General features: G+C 43.0%; 1 protein-coding gene across 5 annotated transcripts in view; it reads left to right on the top strand.

The window, feature by feature from the left end:
* The first annotated feature begins 17,116 nt into the window (after positions 1–17,116).
* Positions 17,117–20,639, top strand: part of CDK19 (cyclin dependent kinase 19) — a 172,146-nt gene continuing 168,623 nt past the window's right edge. The window contains exon 1 of one of the 5 annotated variants that reach the window (XM_044924406.1): positions 17,117–17,276. Coding sequence is in view for 1 of the 5 variants with exons in the window: in XM_006071819.3 (XP_006071881.1) it covers positions 17,790–17,917 (128 nt within the window). In the remaining 4 variants the exon portion in view is untranslated. Of the gene's footprint in view, positions 17,277–17,519; positions 17,918–20,639 lie in introns of those variants that run through there. The other 4 variants (XM_025294721.2, XM_006071819.3, XM_006071820.2 and 1 more) reach the window with 4 other exon arrangements.

The raw sequence follows: 20,639 nt of genomic DNA, 5'->3' as shown, positions 1-20,639 counted from the left end.
TTAACTCTTTGCTAGTTCAGTAATGTATTTGAACAGATGTTTCTTATGTTCTATCCAGTTTTGTACGTGTGTGTGTGTGAGAGAGAGAGTGTTATTCTGTGTCTCTAATCTCCCATACTGCCAGGATGGCTAAAATGGAGAGAAGATAATGATGACTGAAGTTCAGGGTATCATGAGTCATCTGTATGAGTGCTGGATTCATCCAGAAAGCTGGCAGGCTTAGACAAGAATATACTTAACCAACATGATTAGGAAATTGGGTTTTTCAGTTAACTAGATTTTTCCACTAGTTATCTGAAGAACTGTCTGCTTTGAGAGTAATATCACCCCACAAAGGCTGGTATACACAGGAAGCAAAGCTTCAGTTTTCTCTGAGTTGTATGTAGTCACTGCATACAGGTGAGAAACAGGAGGGAAAGGGGCAGGGCACAACCTTTAAAAAATAACATTGCTGTTGAAGATAAGACATAAACTGGTTAGAACTGATTAGACCCAAGATGGTGGAAGATTTGACTTCCAGTAGACCTTGAGCTTCATTATATGCTCATTGCAATACAGAAGCATGCTCAATCACACACCCACGGGTGTTAAGACAGTTCCGAGGCTGACCATAAAAGAACAAAAAGTGGACGGTGGACCAATACCTGGAAATCTCTGTCCCTTCTTCAAAATAGATGAAATAATCCTCCCATTCCTTAGCCTTTCAAATTACTCAGCCCATATAAAGTAACCACCCTGTATTTTGGGGCCTCACTGTCTGAGATGGCCCACGCTCTGTCTATGGAGTGTGTATCTCCTTAAATAAATCTGCTTTAACACTTAGTTCTCAGAGCAGAGCCCCCTTGCCTGCCCACTTATATCCCTCACAAGTGTTCTATATTAACACAACTACTTCTTGCCTATCACTTTGTTTCTTACTGAATTCCTTCTGCATTGAGACATAAAGAACCTAAGCTTCAGCAAGTCCAGACACCAGGTAAATGATTTTAATTAAAAGACAGTGGGTTCCAGATGCAGACATAGAGAACAAACTTGTGGACCCAGTGGGAGAAGCAGAGGGTGGGACAAATGGAGAGAATAGCATTGAAACATAGACATTACCGTATGGTAAAATAGATAGCTAGTAGGAAGCTGCTGTATAATACACAGAGCTCAACACAGTGGTTTGTGACAATCTAGAGGGGTGGGATGGACTGGAGAGTGGGAGGGAGGGCCAAGAGGGAGGGGAGATATGTAGACTTATTGCTGATTCATGTTGTATGGCAGAAACCAACACAACACTGTAAACCAATTATCCTCCAATTAAAAAATAAATTAAAAGAATAAAAAAAAAAAAAGACTGTGGGTTTGAGTCCCAGACTGTGGATTCAAGTTTCAGTCTGAGTTTTGGCTGGGTTTGAATCCCATCTGAGGTGCGAAACTAGGTGTGTGGTTTCAGCTGTAGTCACTGATTATTTTGTTGGCCATTTTAGAAATGCTGCGTGTATTCAATTTCATACTTTTGACATAAAAACTATTTAGTCACCTTTGACCTAGTAACTACTAGGTCACTGCAGGTGTTCAGACACTCTGAAAATTTGCTCCTCAGAGTGGCCCAGGATTAGCAGCATTGGCATCAAGACCACCTGCAGTGCAGATAGAAATGTAAATCTTAGTCCCCTGCCCAGCCCTACAAGAATCAAAATCTTCACTTTAGTCAGATCTTCAGATGGTTCATTTGTACATTTATGTTTGAAAAGTACTGCCCTAGAAAAATACTTTAAAGGTATAGTTGCTTATGACTCTAACAGTAATAAAATTTGGAGGTGGTTATAATAGGATGGAGAAGTCATGGTTTAAATTGCAAGGAGATCAAACCAGTCCATCCTAAAGGAAACCAACCCAGAATATTCATTAGAAGGACTGATGTTGAAGCTGAAGCTCTAATACTTTGGCCACCTAATACAAAGAGCTGACTCACTAGAAAAGACCCTGATGCTGGGAAAGATTGTGGGCAGGAGGAGAAGGGGACACCAGAGGACGAGATGGTTGGATGGAATCACTGACTCAGGGGACATGAGTTTGAACAAACTCCAGGAGATAGTGAAGCACGGAGGATCCTGGCATGCTGCAGTCCATGGGGTCGCAAAGAGTCAGACACGACTTAGTGACTGAACAACAACAAGAAAAGAATCAGAATCTAGGAATTCCCTGTGGTCCAGTGGTTAGGACTCTGCACTTTCACTACTGAGGGTGCAAGCTGAATCCCTGGTTGGGGAAGAAAACCATGCTGTATAGCCAAAAAAAACCCCACAATCAAATCAGAATCTGAGATCCACTCCTAAGTAACAGTGTAACAGTCAGCAAATCACTTAACATATCTAAATGTGGGATCTTATTTCACAAGATTGTTAAAGGAAAAAAAAAAAGTGCGTATGACAAGGCCTTCCTGCTGGCTCAGTGGTAAACAGTCCACCTGCCAATGTAGGAGACATTAGAAAACTTAATTTAGACAATCAGAGGAATATTTTATGTATTAGCTACAGGCAGGGATACTAAAACTTCAGTCAGAATTCTTCTAATTTCTATAGAAGGAAGAAATATATTCTGGAAGAAAATATTCTTTTGTACCTACTAAGAGGGACCAACTGTTCATCAGGTTATATATGTTATTAATTTTCTTTTCCCATGAGGTTCATTCTCAGTAAAATAAAGGTGTATATATATATATTTAAAACCTCTGAACTTAAGCCAGTTGATTTCATGTTTTACTACAATTTTAAAATGAAAATATTAACAAATTAAAAAATAAAATTAAAACATTAGCATAGAATTCTTATGAATTTACTAACAGTTTGAAATAAAAATGCATGATCAAAAATGTTTGAGAGATACTCTATATAAAAAAATTATGGCAAATTACCCACAGTCTATATACTATTGTGAGTTTTGCTTGTTTGATGTTTACTCCACAGTATGAATGGACATCCCTTCCTATTAATATGTTTCCTTATTGGCTCAGACAGTAAAGAATCTGCCTGCAATGCGGCAGACCTAGGTTCGATCCCTGGGTTGGGAAGATCCCCTGGAGGAGGGCATGGCAACCCACTCCAGTATTCTCGCTTGGAGAATCCCATGGACAGAAGAGGTGCAGTCCATGGGGTCACAAAGAGTCAGATCCGACTGAGCGACTAAGCACACGGCACAGTGGCTCAGATGGCAAAGAACCTGCCTGCAGTACAGGAGACTGGGTTTGATCCTTGGGTCAGGAAGACACCCTGGAGAAAGGAATGGCAACCCACTTCAGTATTCTTGCCTGGAGAATTCTGTGGACAGAGGAACCTGGTGATACAAATTAGATTTATTCCATTTAAAAAAACTATTTCATTTTAATTTTTTTGGTCATGTACCAAGACATGTGGGATCTTAAGTTACCCAACAAGGAATCAAACCTGTGCCCCTGCACTGGAAGCACTGAGTTTGAACTGCCAGAGAAATCCCATAAACCATTCTTGTAAACAGCTATGACATAATCCACTGAAAGGATGTGCTATTATTTATTTAACCATATTTTAACTCTTTCTAATTTTTATCATAAAAACCATGGTCATGTACATCTTTGTACATATGACTTTGCACACCTGCCTGATTATTTTATTTTTGTCCACTTAAGTTAGTGCTTTATTTTTTCATTCTCCATAGAATACTAACACTGTGATTTTCTAACACTGAATAGTCTGATATGTACCATTACAGCAAAACTTCCACATTCTGAAAGATTAGGATAAATAGATCATCAAGGATATAACTAGTGCATTTACTAAAACATATCATAATGATAAAAACAAATGATCACACAATAATCTTCACATTGACATAAAATTGATATTGTCCCTGTTGAATAAATTTTGCATTTCATCTTTATTATGTTCTAATACTCTTACTGATTTATCTTAGTTTCAACTAAAAAAGAATTAACATTTCAAACTGTTAAGACTGATCAGTGTCATTGCCTACATATATTGATCACCTGCCAAAGACACTAGCTTGCCTGATTACTTCTTTTCAAAACTGAAGTATAGTTGACTTACAATATTGTCTTAGTTTCAGGTGTACAACACAGTGATTTAGTTTTATATATACATATATTTTTTTCAGATTATTTTCCATTATAGGTTATTATAAGATACTAAATACAGTTCCCTGTGCTATACACTAAATCCTTGTTGCTTGATTACTTTTTTGAAAGTTCTCATAAGTAGAATTGTTAAGTCAAAAGAGATATATATTTAAAATTTGAGGGGCTCTGGGGGTCCAGTGGTTAAGAATCTGCCTGCTAATGCAGGGGACACAGGTTTGATCCCTGGTCCCAGAGGATCCTCCCACGTGCCACGGAGCAGCTAAGCCTGTGTGCCACAACTACCGAGCCTGCACTCTAGAGCCCATGCTCCAAAACTCCAGAAGCCACTGCAATGGGAAGCCTACACATGCAACGAAGAGTAGCTCCCACTCGCCACAACTAAAGAAAGCCTGTGTGTAGCAATGAAGACCCAGCACGGCTGAAAAATAAAAAAATAAATAAAATTTTAGATGCATATTGCCAGAATGCTTCTGAGAAAGTAATTTTGTTGTTTAGTCACTAAGTCATGTCTGACTCTTTGCTAATGGACAACATGGACTGCAGCACACCAGGTTCACCTGGCCTTCACTATCTCCCGGAGTTTGCTCAAGCTCACGTCCATTGAGCCTGTGATGCTATCTATCCACCTCATCCTCTGTCACCCCCTTCTCCTCCTGCCCTCAATCTTTCCCAACATCAGGGTCTTTTCCAATAAGCCGGCTCTTTGCATCAGGTAGCCAAATTGTTGGAGCTTCAGCATTAGTCCATCCAATGAATATGCAGGGTTGATTCCTTGCAGTCCAAGGGACTCTCAAGAATCTTCTCCAACACCACACTTCAAAAGCATCAATTCTTTGGCGCTCAGCCTTCTTTGTGGTCCAATTCACATATCCATACATGACTACCGGAAAAACCATAGCTTTGACTATAAATGGATGTTTGTCGGCAAAGTGACATCTCTGCTTTTTAATACACTGTCTAGGTTTGACAAAGCTTTTCTTCCAAGGAGCAAATGTCTTTTAATTTCATGGTTTCAATCACTGTCCTCAGTGATTTTGGAGAAAAGTATAACATTGCTCAATTTCCCTTTCTTTAGTGAAAATCAAGCAGCAATATTTGCCAATCATGAGAGGTGAAAAGTGATTCAGGAATTATTTAAGGCTGTGCTCTCAAAAGAAAGGGGGTGAGGTAAAAAGGATGAGTAGGAAAAAAATTGTCAACCTGATCCCAAGGGGAACACTGGAATATGGCTTGCCCCACAAGGGGACCGATTTTTTGTACTACACTATCTGCTGATCATTGGTGGTGAGCCGCCTCTGGCTATGTACTGTCTTGGATTAAATAGTTCCTTTTGTCAAGGGTCATTCTTTAGACTCTAGGGAAAGGAGAGCTGTGAACTTTTAGCTGCCAGCACTCACAGAAGCTCCAGAATGGGTATACCTTCCCGTAGGGAATATTGGTGGCTGTAGTTGAGTTGTGTCCCTTCAAGTTCACGTCTACCAGAACCTCAGAATGTGACCTTATTTGACAAATAGCTCTTTGTAGGATGTAATTAGTTATAAGGTTGATGAGGCTCAGGATACACCACCTCAACATATGGCACTTAGCGTATTTTCACCTGAAGGAGTTTAAGAAAACCGCAGAAGTAGGAAGGTCATTGTGAACAATCCACCACTCCCAAAGCAGGCCAAAAAATTTTCTTGTGAAAGGTGCCTTCCCTATATCTAGAGGAAGGGAGCATTCTTATCTCTTGAAGACAAAGGAATGCTGAGAAGAATGTGAACAAACAAGCCTTGCTAGTTTGTTCCCCATTTTACTATACTTACCCTATACACATCAAGTTACCATTCAGTCCAGTTCAGTCGCTCAGTCGTGTCCGACTTTTTGCGACCCCATGAATCGCAGCATGCCAGGCCTCCCTGTCCATCACCAACTCCCGGAGTTCACTCAGACTCACGTCCATCGAGTCGGTGATGCCATCCAGTCATCTCATCCTCTGTCGTCCCCTTCTCCTCCTGCCTCCAATCCCTCCCAGCATCAGAGTCTTTTCCAATGAGTCAACTCTTCGCATGAGGTGGCCAAAGTACTGGAGTTTCAGCTTTAGCATCAGTCCTTCCAATGAACACCCAGGATTGATCTCCTTTAGGATGGACTGGTTGGATCTCCTTGTAGTCCAAGGGACTCTCAAGAGTCTTCTCCAACACCACAGTTCAAAAGCATCAATTCTTTGGCGCTCAGCTTTCTTCACAGTCCAACTCTCGCATCCATACACGACTACATAGCCTTGACTAGACGGACCTTTGTTGGCAAAGTAATGTCTCTGCTTTTCAATATGCTATCTAGGTTGGTCATAACTTTCCTTCCAAGGAGTAAGCGTCTTTTAATTTCATGGCTGCAGTCACCATCTGCAGTGACTTTGGAGCCCAGAAAAATAAAGTCTGACACTGTTTCCCCATCTATTTCCCATGAAGTGGTGGGACCGGATGCCATGATCTTCGTTTTCTGAATGTTGAGCTTTAAGCCAACTTTTTCACTCTCCACTTTCACTTTCATCAAGAGGCTTTTGAGTTCCTCTTCACTTTCTGCCATAAGGGTGGTGTCATCTGCATATCTGAGGTTATTGATATTTCTCCCAGCAATCTTGATTCCAGCTTGTGTTTCTTCCAGTCCAGCGTTTCTCATGATGTACTCTGCATATAAGTTAAATAAGCAGAGTGACAATATACAGCCTTGACGAACTCCTTTTCCTATTTGGAACCAGTCTGTTGTTCCATGTCCAGTTCTAACTGTTGCTTCCTGACCTGCATACAAATTTCTCAAGAGGCAGATCAGGTGGTCTGGTATTCCCATCTCTTTCAGAATTTTCCACAGTTTATTGTGATCCACACAGTCAAAGGCTTTGGCATAGTCAATAAAGCAGAAATAGATGCTTTTCTGGAACTCTCTTGCTTTTTCCATGATCCAGCGGATGTTGGCAATTTGATCTCTGGTTCCTCTGCCTTTTCTAAAACCAGCTTGAACATCAGGAGGTTCACGGTTCACATATTGCTGAAGCCTGGCTTGGAGAATTTTGAGCATTACCTTACTAGTGTGTGAGATGAGTGCAATTGTGCGGTAGTTTGAGCATTCTTTGGCATTGCCTTTCTTTGGGATTGGAATGAAAACTGACCTAACCCTAACTCTAAGCCTATAATCATAAGGGATTCCTAAATCAAATTAGTTCTAGTGGTTTTCCCTACTTTCTTCAATTTAAGTCTGAATTTGGCAATAAGGAGTTCATGATCTGAGCCACAGTCAGCTCCTGGTCTTGTTTTTGCTGATTGTATAGAGCTTCTTCATGTTTGGCTGCAAAGAATATTAATCTTATTTCGGTGTTGACAATCTGGTGATGTCCATGTGTAGAGTCTTCTCTTGTGTTGTTGGAAGAGGGTGTTTGCTATGACCTGTGCGTTCTCTTGGCAAAACTCTATTAGCCTTTGCCCTGCTTCATTCCGTATTCCAATGCCAAATTTGCCTGTTACCCCAGGTGTTTCTTGACTTCCTACTTTTGCATTCCAGTCCCCTATAATGAAAAGGACATCTTTTTTGGGTGTTAGTTCTAAAAGGTCTTGTAGGTCTTCATAGAACCGTTCAACTTCAGCTTCTTGAGTGTTACCGGTTGGGGCATAGGCTTGGATCACCGTGATATTGAATGGTTTGCCTTGGAAATGAACAGAGATCGTTCTGTCATTTTTGAGATTGCATCCAAGTACTGCATTTCGGACTCTTGTTGACCATGATGGCTACTCCATTTCTTCTAAGGGATTCCTGCCCACAGTAGTAGATATAATGGTCATCTGAGTTAAATTCACCCATTCCAGTCCATTTTAGTTCACTGATTCTTAGAATGTTGACGTTCACTCTTGCCATCTCCTGTTTGACCACTTCCAATTTGCCTTGATTCATGGACCTGACATTCCAGGTTCCTATGCAATATTGCTCTTTACAGCATTGGACCTTGCTTCTATCACCAGTCACATCCACAACTGAGTATTGTTTTTGCTTTGGCTCCATCCCTTCATTCTTTCTGGTGTTATTTCTCCACTGATCTCCAGTAGCATATTGGGCACCTACTGACCTGGGGAGTTCCTCTTTCAGTATCTTATCATTTTGCCTTTTCATACTGTTCATGGGGTTCTCAAGGCAAGAATAATGAAGTGGTTTGCCATTCCCTTCCCCAGTGGACCACATTCTGTCAGACCTCTCCACCATGACCCGCCCGTCTTGGGTGGCCCCACATGGCATGGCCTAGTTTCATTGAGTTAGACGAGGCTGTGGTCTGTGTGATCAGATTGACTAGTTTTCTGTGATTATGGTTTAAGTGTGTCTGCCCTCTGATGCCCTCTCGCAACACCTACCATCTTACTTGGAAGTGCAGCCACTGCTTTTTTTGCCATGCCTCAAGGCATTCAGGATCTTAGTTCCTCTACCAGAGATTGACCCCATGCTCCCTGCAGTGGCAGCAAGGAGTCCTAACCACTGGACTGCCAGGGAAGTCCCAAAATATTTCTAAAAGACTATTCTGACAGATATAATAGAGGAAGCTGGAATCTTCATCTAAAAGGCTAGAGAGATGTAGGTGGTCTGCCATAAACCTCTGAGAAGTTCTGGGGCTGCTGGAATTGGCATACAAGGGAGTGCACCAACAGACTTAAGAGCTGGGATGTTAGTTGGAGAATTGCATATAGGTCTGCTGACCCTCCCTTATTAGCGCCTTTTCTCCTACAGGCAAAATTGTCAAATCAAGGGCATCAGACATTTAGCCAAAAACAGAAGTGCTCTACTCTGAGAGGAGGGAAATGCTAAGCCTCCTAACATAAGTAGTAGCTCTGCAGAGGAAGATAAAGAGACAACTGATAAGATGCATTAAAAGTCAGTCTGCAGGGGACTTCCCTGGTGGCTCAGTGGTAAAGAATCTATCTGCCAATGCAGAAGACACAGGTTCAATCCCTGGTCCTGGACGATCCCACATGCCCTGGGGCAACTAAGCCTGTGCTCTACAACTACTGAAGTCCGTGCATCCTAAAGCCTGCACTCCACAGCAAGAGAAGCCACAACAATGAGAACCCTGCACGCTGCAACTAGAGAAAAGCCCATGCCGCAACGTGCACCCAGCACAGCCAAAATTAAATAAAGTTAAAACAAAAGAAAACAAAAAATAATCAGTCTGCAAGGTAATGAGAATCTAAAGCCAAAGGGTGGAAAAAAGGGCGTAGTGACATGATAGCATTGGAGAAGAGGAAGGAAAATATCAGAGAGATTAAGAGAGAACAATGAATGGAAAATACCCTCATGAAAGATCGTATCTTCAAGATTACAGAACAGGGACTTCCCTGCTAGTCCAGTGGCTAGGACACTGCCATGCAAGGGGCCATGTTGTTGACCTCTAGTCAGGCAACAAGATCTCACGGGTCACAACTGTGAGTTCACATGCTTCAACAAAGATGTGCTGCAACCCCGTGTGCCTCAGTTAAGACCCGGTGCAGCCAAAAAATAACCCAAGAGAGATTACAGATCACACGCTAGACATTTCTATGGAAAAAACAGGACACTTAAAAAAGGTTAGGTAAAACAGTCTTATAACATATCTGAACCACTGAATGTTAGACAATAGGTAATACCTTCATGGTTCTGAGGAAAATTAATTTTTAACTTGGAATTGTATACCTAGACCAAAACTAAAAAATATCAAATGTAAGAATGTGGAAAGCAACCAGTCTAATCCTGGTTCATTGAGAAACTCATAGCCCATTATGGAAGAAAGACATGTAAACATGATACACATAAGATAAGCAAAGTGTAGAGAGGTCTCACAGGATGTCATCATTATGAATGCTGCTGCTGCTAAGTTGCTTCAGTCATGTCCGACTCTGTGCGACCCCATAGACGGCAGCCCACCAGGCTCCTCTGTCCCTGGGATTCTCTAGGCAAGAATACTGAAGGGGGTTGCCATTTCCTTCTCCAATGCATGAAAGTGAAAAGTGAAAGTGAAGTCACTCAGTCAGGTCTGACTCTTCATGACCCCATGGACTGTAGCCTACCAGGCCCCTCTGTCCATGGGATTCTCCAGGCAAGAGTACTGGAGTGGGGTGCCATGTCCTTCTCCGCATTATGAATGAGGGGCACCCAAACTTGTCTCAAGGTAGGAGAAGACTTCCTGAAAGAGATGATCCTGAGCTGAGCCTTAAACCATGAGGAAATAACTTAGTGAACCTCTTCAACAAATTTCCCTGACTTAGATAAGACTGTGTTAAGAGAAATTTTATTCATATTCAAATTTGACTTTCACATAGCTTATAATCTGGTCATGACTAAGGGCATAAGCATGAAAAAAAAGTCATGACTTTGCTTACTATTCCCATCACATATTCACAGAACCTGATACACAAGATCTGCAGCTCAGTTCTCCTCATGACTAATCCATTGTAAGTCGGGCATACCCACCTTTTGACTTGAACAAACTGTTGAAACCGTCACTTTTTTCTTTCATTGAAGTTCTCTACCTATGTCAAATGAACTAAATTTTGTAATGTTTAGATAAAACTTTTCAAAGTCCTTACTGGCATGTGATTAGGCATTACTAATTTCTGGGTGGTTATCATTTATTTTTTTGTTTGTTTGTTGGAAACTTAGGGCAGGCTCCTTTCTGGTGTCAGGGAATAATTAATACTATAGAGGGGCTAAGAAGTTTAAAGAATGACTGGCAAAGTCATATTTGTGGACTTTTTCTTTTTTTCTATGCTTTCCTGAAAACACAGTAAGCCAAAAAAACGAATAAGGTTCCAATGTAGTCTTTCGTGTATTCCTTCCTACTTGGAATTCATTTTTAATTCTCTTTTTTTAAAATTTTTAATTTTCTGAATAAAAAAGTCCCCCCAGCAATGACAATGAATTAAGCATCCACGGTGAGACTGATTAACCTATTTTTTAAATTTTTTTGTAGCATATTGTAGTTATCATATATTTGAGGACACCTGATATTTTTCTGTACATGAACTACCAAAACAATGACAATGAAAAAGATTTTGTAATCTGTCTGCAGAAAATTCTAATCTTTAAGGATCAAATTTATTCACCATGATGTTTTAGTTATTAGAATAGAGAGATTCAGCTAAAAGATAAAGAGGGAGTGTTTTAGTAACATTCTTGTAGTTAGATTCCCCTTTATGAAAAGAAAAAAAGTAAATTAAAAGCCCTAGTCTGGCGATGGGAGAAGGCAATGGCACCCCATTCTAGTACTCTTGCCTGGAAAATCCCATGGACGGAAGAGCCTGGTAGGCTGCAGTCCATGGGGTTGCTATGAGCTGGACACGACTAAAGCGACTTAGCAGCAGCAGCAGCAGTCTGGGGATACCAAAAAGTCCCTCCCACGCCCACTGATTGCGATGTAGTCAAGGACCATTTTCTTCTCCTTTTCAGGATGGGGGCTTCCCTCATAGCTCAATCGGTAAAGAGTTTGCCTGCAATGCAGGAGACCCGGGTTTGATTCCTATGTTGGGAAGATCCCCTGGAGAAGGAAATGGCAACCCACTCCAATATTCTTGCCTGGAGAATCCCATAAACAGCAAAGCCTGGCAGGCTACAGTCTATGGGGTTGCAAGAGTCGGATGGATGGAGAGACAGACAAAGACAGGGTCAAAACTCAGGCTGTGTCCTGGGTTAAATAGTGTCTCCTCCAAACTTCATGGTCACCTGGAAGCTGAGTATGATCTTATTTTGGAAATAAGGTCTTTATAGATGTATCCAAGTTATGATGCAGTCATACTGTATTAAGGTTTGGGCCATAATCCAATGACTGATGTCCTTTTAAGAGGGGAACCTGGACACAGACACAAATGAATGAAGTGCATGATAAGAAAGAGGCAGAGATTGGAGTTATCCTTCCACAAGCCAAGGATTGTCAAGGATTACTGCCAACCACTAGAATTGAAGACAAGAGGCATGGAGCAGATTTTCCCTCTGGGTCTCTGAAAGGTACCAACCTTATATACACCTTGATTTTAGACTTCTGGCCTCTAGAGTTACAAGAGAATAAATTCTTTTCTTTTTAAGCCACTCAGGTTACCGTAATTTGTTAGAAGAGTGCCAGGAAACTCACATAGGCATGAACCTCTTCCTCCACTGGATCAGCACCAGATGGGCATCCCTCTCTTGATCTGGCCTGCATCCTCATTCCAGTAGGTAGAGAGGTCTGATTCCTAATCCCATTGCCTCCAATACCTCTTCTTCAGCTTCCCTGGCACTGACTTTGTACTCAAGAGTCTAGAATCTGTTTCCCCACTAGCCTTTAAACTTGAAGCTTTATTCTCAGACTTTAAAATCAACGTTTAAGTAAACTAAATATGCTTTCCAGGAGAGTAACAGGTATTTACATAGCAGCTAATACTCTGAAACTTGACTGACTAGAGAACTGCTGCTGGTTGCGTGGAAACAGCAAAGGCAAGGAAAGCCTCTTACATATACTGAGAAAATGAACATCTCAATGGCAGTGGCAACTATAAATTCTGTGTATTTCATAAGTCCTATGGCTCAGATGGCTTCCCTGGTGGCTCAGATGGTAAAGAATCCACCTGCAATGCAGGAGACCTGGCTTTGAACCCTGGCCTGGGAAGATCCTCTGGAGAAGGAAATGGCAACCCACTCTAGTATTCCTGCCTGGAGAATCCCATGGACAGAGGAACCTGGTGGGCTACAGTCCATGGGGTTACAAAGAGTTGGACACGACTAACAGCTTTCACTTTCATAAGCCCTGTGACTCTTCTATGCACTGAGAAGGGGGACCTAGTGACTGATATCAACCAAATATGAAGGAAACGAAAACAGACATGGTAACTTTAACATATAAAAGTAGAGTCAATGACAAAGAGGATGAATGTCTCAACAGGATAATTTAATCTTGATTTCGCTCAGTTGTGTCTGACTGTTTGTGACCCCATGGACTATATAGTCCATGGAATTCTCCAGGCCAGAATACTGGAGTGGGTAGCTGTTTCCTTCTCCAGGGGATCTTCCCAACCCAGGGATTGAATCCAGGTCTCCTGCATTGCAGGTAGATTCTTTACCAGCTGAGCTACCAGGAAAGCCCAATGTACACTAACAATACTTGGCAGTGCAGTCTATCCTCTATTGCCTTAGAGACCTGGGATTAAATTGTATCACTGACCGACCATACAAATTATCCTCCTGGAGCCTCAGTATTGTTATCTGTAAAATGGAGATAATGCATAACTTCCTCACAGAGTACTCGTTAAGGATTACATTAGCTAGCTTATATAAAATACCTGCTGCTGCTGCTGCTGCTAAGTCGCTTCAGTCGTGTCCGACTCTGTGCGACCCCATAGACGGCAGCCCACCAGGCTCCCCCGTCCCTGGGATTCTCCAGGCAAGAACACTGGAGTGGGTTGCCATTTCCTTCTCCAATGCATGAAAGTGAAGTCGCTCAGTCGTGTCTGACTCTTAGCGACCCCAAGGACTGCAGCCTACCATGCTCCTCTGTCCATGGGATTTTCCAGGCAAGAGTACTGGAGTGTGGTGCCATTGCCTTCTCCCATATAAAATACCTAGGATTCAGTAAACGTTAGCTCTCATTCTCACTCTACTTACTTGCCAAAAATTGTCATTTTTTCCTCAAGCCACCTGCCCTTACTCCCACTGATTCTTTTGTCCTCTGCACTTGATCGTGCTTCCCACATCATATAGAAATGAAAAGTTACTACAGATCTTCCTCAGTTTACGATGGGATTATGTCCCATAAAAACCCATCATTAAATTGAAAATAAAATGAATTTAATACACCTATCCCACTGAACATTAGAGCTCAGCCTGGCCTACCTTAAATGTGCTCAGAATATTCACATTAGGCTACAGTTGGGCGAAATCATTGAATGCAAACCCTATTTTAAGTGTTGAATATCACCTGTAATTAATTGAATATTATACTGAAAGTGAAAAACAGGATGGCTGTAAGTGTATTGGTTTCACCTTTTCTTCCTCCACTAGCTCATCTCCTTCAATATATGAGAAGTTCCTTCCTCTTATTAAAAACAAACTAATAACAAAACAAAACTCTGAACTTTTCTTGACTATGGTAGCTACAATCCTAGCTTTCTCTTACCTTTTTTAGCCAAGTTCCTAAATTTTTCATTTAAATTTTATTTACCTTTTGAAAAAACATTACATGAATCAAAATTCCAAAAGGTATGCAGTACAAATTCTCCCTCCTGTCTCTGATTCTCAAGCAGTTTTTCTCCCCTGATCAGTTTCTTGTGGTCCTTTTAGAGATAAGTCATGCCTATATAAGTAAGTTATATATATATATTTTTCTTTGTTTAAAAATGTTATCATATTAGGGACAGTCTTCTAAATCTTGCTTTTTTTTCATTTAAAAATATATATTAGAGGTCTTTCCATTTAATTACCTAAACAACTGCCTCATGGTTTAGGTCTTCTGAAAAGCACATGATGCCAAGATACAATTAGACCTGTAAGAGACTTATTGGAGGAAATGCCTATGAGAGTGAGAAAGGAGGGAGCTGAAGGAGCTGTCAGGTCCCGATGATCTGCTCTTGTGAAGGAGAGCGGGAAGGAAGGAGGGTTGGGTAGGCAATGACTCAGACTGCAACACAGTTCTAAGAAAGTTTCAGATAGGCTTAAATCTGAGGAGTTTTTAAGCTAGAGTCACTTTCAGAGGAACCTGCATCTTGCACGAATGGACCTGTCTCAGTATCCTGCTATGTTCAGTCATAGGCTAGGAGCAATTGTTGGGCACTGTGAGCTTACTGCAAATGCAGTGGTAGATTCAAAGCTTAGCAGCTGGGGCCTTCCTGCAAGGAAGAAATCAGAGAGGCACATTCATAGCTTTTACAATACTTTTAGGGCCTTATAATAATCCATTGGTGCATGTACTATAATTTATCCATTCCTCTTCTAATGAACATTTTTGTTGTTTCCCAGTCCTTTCCTTGGAGAAGGCAATGACAACCCACTCCAGTACTCTTGCCTGGAAAATCCCATGGATGGAGGAGCCTGGTAGGTTGCAGTCCAAGGGTCTCAAAGAGCCGGACACGACTGAGCAACTTCTTTCATTTTTCACTTTCATGCATTGGAGAAGGAAATGGCAATCCACTCCAGTGTTCTTGCCTGGAGAATCCCAGGGATGGGGGAGCCTGGTGGGCTGCTGTCTATGGAGTCGCACAGAGTTGGACACGACTGAAGCGACTTAGCAGCTTAGCAGCAGCAGTCCTTTCCTAGTAGAAACAATGCTCAATGAATAACCTTAAGGTATATCATCTTGCACACATAGGGAATTCCACAAATTGGGCTCTTGGGGAAATACACGTTGAGATGGAGATTAACATGAGATCAGTTTATTACAGAATGTTGATGAGATCAATACTTCTGAAGTCAAATTGATCTAGGATGCATTCTCAGTGACGGCCTGAGTCAACCCAACTTGGCTTAAGAGTCATCAATGGCTTTCAACTGCCTATAGAATGAGGAAATCTAAAGCGTCCACTTACTATATATAACTCTTCATAATCTGAACTTTTGTTTATCTCTCCAGTCATTTCTTAACCAACCCCTTTTCCTGCCTTATTTAATCAGTAATGTTCAAGCTAGTTGCATTTGTCAGAATATATTAGGTTCTCTCATGATACATGCACATGCCATTTTGTGAGAAATAATTCTCTGTTCTTTACTTCTCCACTTGTTCTCCACATAAGATTCTTCAAATTCTGGCGAAAAAACTGCCTCCTTCATGACGCCTACCCTAACCCCTCCGGAAGTCCTCCTATTCTATTGCTCTTTGTAGCCACACAGTTTGTTTTTAATTTGCTTGCATGTTTATTACTTCAATACGTTTTAATCCCTAATTAAAAAGACCAGTTTTCAATCTGGTATCTCCGGCACTTATGCCAGGAAACAACAGAAACTCAGATACTTCATGATTTACATCAAGATCTGAGGAAGTTTCCCAGGAAACTTTGTAATAAATAAACGGTCCTCTTTCCTCCTCCCTCCAGGTTTCCAGGTTTCCTCCAAAACCTAGCAGGCAGGTCACTATTAACTTTCCTTGCCACTTCAGGTGGAATTGGCTATTTCCTCCTCTGCTGCTGCTGCTGCTAAGTCGCTTCAGCCGTGTCCGCGACCCTGTGTGACCCCATAGACGGCAACCCACCAGGCTCCCCCATCCCTGGGATTCTCTAGGCAAGAATACTGGAGTGGGTTGCTATTCCTTCTCCAATGCATGAAAGTGAAAAGTGAAAGTGAAGTCGCTCAGTACCAGGCCCCTCCGTCCATGGGATTTTCCAGGCAAGGGTACTGGAGTGGGGTGCCATTGCCTTCTCCTCTATGTAAGTCCTATTCTAGCACTAACCAGGTTTAAGATTGTATCACAAGCATCTGATACATTTTATGCACGAGACTTTCTTGAACACTCTAGGAAAACGTCACTATTATGCAAAAATCACACAAAACCAAAAACCCCTCAACAGTCCAACCCAAATGATTGTTTTCAAACGCTTCATCCCGCAGATACTTTTATTGTCCTTAGACAGATGGCCAAAACCTTGGCTACATATGCTATGAAGAGACCATGATTAGAATGCTAAGAAAAGGAAGACTTGCTGCTGGGGCGCGAAAGTTCTCTAGCTGATGGCTAGGAGGAAACCGCTGAATGTTCAGCTTTTGAAATACGGTTTTTGCATCGCAAAGAAAAAAGATTAACCTATCAGGAAGAACCGAGCACATCCAATTACCAATCAAGAGCCGGAAAGAAGCCAAAGCCGGGGGATACCCACGCATCAACGAGAACGTCATTCTCTCTTCTTCGCCAATGAGCAGTTGGATGGGGCGGGGCAAGAGGCGGGCCAATGGCCATAAAAAACAAACAACATTCTTCCGTACAACTACCCTAACCACAGTCCTTGCCTAGCAAACCTCTGGAGCAAACTCCTGGGCAAGGCGCTTGTTAAATACTTTCCACTCTCCTTCTTGCCCGGGGACAGTTTTAATTGAATACTTTCCTTACATCAGAACAAGGGCCTTCTTTCCACCAGCTCCCACAGATTCGCAGAAAGCACACTTCAACTTTGCGCTTTCTACCTTCTCAGGAACTGGCAGTCCAGCGCTACCTGAGGTAGGGGCGGCCTCAGCGCGCAGGCGTACATGCCTCCTGGAGGCGGGGCTATAGCGTCCCATGTCAGCATGGGAGTTGTATTTCTTTCGGCCGCAAAACTCAATCATCTCGGAGGCAAAAGGAACTACATTTCCCGGGAGTCTCCGCGATTTCGGGGCGGGCGGGCTGATTCGTTAATGAGCTCGAGGAAGCCGCGGCACGGCCCACCAGGTTCCAAAACAAGGAAATGAAGGGGGGAGGCGGGACTGGGGGTGCCTGCGGGAGCTGCCGCCGCCGCCGCCGCCGCCGCGGAGGAGGAGGAGGTGGAGGAGGTGGCTGCAGCGGCCGCCGAGAAGTCCCTTGCTGAAGGCAAATCGCAGGGCGGCGGGCGGCGCGCGCGCGCGCGCCCGAGAGGTGGCTGTTAGAGAAGTGGAGCGGCGGTCGCGGGGGGAGGAGGAGGAGGAGGAGGAGGAGGAGGAGGGACTGAGCGGCGGCGGCCCCCGCGTCCCGGTGCCTCTATGGGGAAAGCAGACAATGGATTATGATTTCAAGGCGAAGCTGGCGGCGGAGCGGGAGCGGGTGGAGGATTTGTTTGAGTACGAAGGGTGCAAAGTGGGACGCGGCACCTACGGGCACGTCTACAAGGCGAGGCGAAAAGATGGGTAAGAGCAGGGGCGGGGGGAGAAGGCTTGCTCGGGTCCTCGCCCAGCCCGCGACCTCGCGGGATGGGTGGGTCGAAGCCCAGTCGGGCCGTGCCCGGGCTGGGGGCGAGGCGGAGGTGGTCTCGGGGCTGCGTCCCGGGGCAGACTCTCAGGGACGCGGGTTCTGCCAGACCCCAGCGTCGCGCCCGTCGAACTCCCGCGGCGCAGCCTGGTTGGGGGGCGTAGGTCTGGTCCCGAAGGGCGCTCTCCGCGTGCCAGGAGCTGGCGGCGGGACTCGAGTTGGGACCTCGGTTGGAGGTGGAGTTTGGGGCGGGGGGGATGTCTGGTCTCCAGGGGAGACGCGGAGGGCTGGGAGAGCTCCGCCGAGGAGTTGCCGCTCCGGCCCTGGGCTGCTGGTGACGGTCGTGGTGGAACTTCCAATCGGCTGAGCGCCTCCCGGGGGCGGCGGTTTGAAAGCTCGCGGAGGAGTCTGTCGGGCGGCCCAGAGCGCCTGGGTCCTCGCCAGCCTCATCAGTGTGAGCCGTTGGGCACCTTGGCCCTGGGGGCCAGCCAGCCCGCTGGTCCCTCGGCGCGGTCCCTTCTGTCCCTGTCGTGTGCCTGGCGGCCACTTCTTCACGCCGCTTCGCCAGGCTGCGAGTTCTCTTTCTCCCATTCTCAATTTCCAGTTCCGCACCTTCCCCTCGAATGTAGGACCTTCTGAGAGAGGAACCGCGTTTTACTGGCAGAACTTCCGAGTTCGTTCTTGTACCTCATTTCGCCGCACCTTGGGTATTACATACTCCACTGCATCCTCTGCCAGACGACTGCGTGCTGAGGTTTTATCGGGCACCTAGATTATCCAGAACGGAATTCGAGTGACACAGTGCTGGGCCTGAATCTTTGTTTTCCTGGCCTGAGATAATTTTAGGGACCCCTTAGTAAGCTCTTACTGATTGTTCTCTTAGGAGAAGAGCTGGACGTTGTATTGAAAAACGCCTGTCCTTAGTCCTGGAGGGCACGAGGCTCGTACTCCAGGACATGTGGAACCAGTTCCCTGCCTGAGAAGGGTGGGTTTAAGTCAGTCATCACCTGAGAGCCCATCCTGGCAGGAATTCCCCTTCCCCAGCGTTAGGGAGCCCAGGAACATCTGCCTATCCCGCTTAAACTTTAAAGACGGTCAAACTTTGTGGAAGAGTTTTTAGGATCGTAGCGAAACATTACTGAATGAACTGATTATCAGCCATAACGACGATGGAAAGATCTGAAGTGCTGCTTATCGTTCTGCGCACGCTTTTGTAATTGACATGGTTGATCGATGGACTCAAGGATCAAAGTAGTAGTAGTGTGTGGGTGTGTGTGTGCGCTTGCTTGCTTGCTGATTTCATACAGGGAAGGAGCAAGCACAACTTTATAAACTGTTTTATCATGAAGGATGGTGAAAACTACAAGGTACTTTGCAAGTGTAAAGGATTGTTATTATTGCAAATAACTTTTTTCTCTTGTTATAGCTGAATGGGCCCCAGAGTATTTAGTTGTTTGTAAACTTTTCTCATAATTCCTTTAGTTAATTGCCAGGTGTCCTTGAATTAATATCTTGGAGTGCGAAGTACTATAATTGTATTTTGTTTTTTGAAATATTTATGCTGCTTGTTATGCTGGTGTTCCTGTGGGAGTCTTAGCAGATATATTTGGGGAAAGAACATCTAGCTTTTCTGTTTGGACGATAGTGTTACAAAACAAATCAGAGGTGGTGTTTTTCATATTCCTTATGCTAACTTCGTAATATATTTGAACTGGAATTTTTAAAATGTATTTTAATTTTGTTGTTAAAAAAATTAAAAATTTTTTTAAGCAGGCAACTTTTGAAAAAAGTTAAAATTCTGCTTCTGAATTGTATTTGAATAGCACAGGCTGCAACACCGAATAGATTATTTAATTCCTGCTTCTATTCTTTTTGAATATTTTCCCCTCTAATAAAGTTTTTGATTTGAATACACTTCCTTCTTGAGTGATATTTGATTAGAATTAATAAAGCCTCTTTGGTAGAGTAAGATCAGTTGGTGTGTCTTCAAAATATTATACTTAAAACTGTTAGGATCTGAAAGCATTAGTTTAAATAAAAATTACATGTAAGAAAAATCAATATAAAGACTTTTTTCTTAGACAAAGAGTCTAGTTGAAATTTGAGGCTTTATAGTGAACACCCACATCTCTTGTGGCTTGGTAGCAAGATTAGTTTTGTGTTCATTGATACCAGCTGATTTGAAAGAACAGAAAGTTTTTAGTGATGATTCTAAACTGATACAGATTTGCATCCTAAAGCATTTTACACTCTGATCATGGTAAATTACAGTGTAGCTCTTTCCAGAACTTATTTTGGTTAACTCAGAAGTATAATGCTATTTTAGGGAGCAAGAGAGAAATCACATGAGTACCTTAAAGAGGAACTATTCTGGTGTATATAATGTAGCATATAGGCAAAAAATTGTTTAGGTCTTCAGAAGAAACACTAGAAGAAGTAACATTCATTAGAAAAGCCTCTGGTTATAGTTTAATAGTAGAGTTTACAAAACCATAGAATGTTATTTCCTTTGAAACATGACTTCAACTTAGGCCCTGTTAATTATGCTACATAAATTTGTAACAGAATGGAGATGCAAGATTTACAACTGGGTTTTTCACCTTTAATAAAAATGAGATTTGTTTCATCTTTTTGTTCTGAAGGAAGGGGATTTTTTTTGAC

This window comes from Bubalus bubalis, chromosome 10, assembly GCF_019923935.1.
Source record: "Bubalus bubalis isolate 160015118507 breed Murrah chromosome 10, NDDB_SH_1, whole genome shotgun sequence".
NCBI lineage: Eukaryota > Metazoa > Chordata > Mammalia > Artiodactyla > Bovidae > Bubalus > Bubalus bubalis.
The sequence above is the reverse complement of the archived record's forward strand: the minus strand, read 5'-3'. Positions and strand labels throughout refer to the sequence as shown.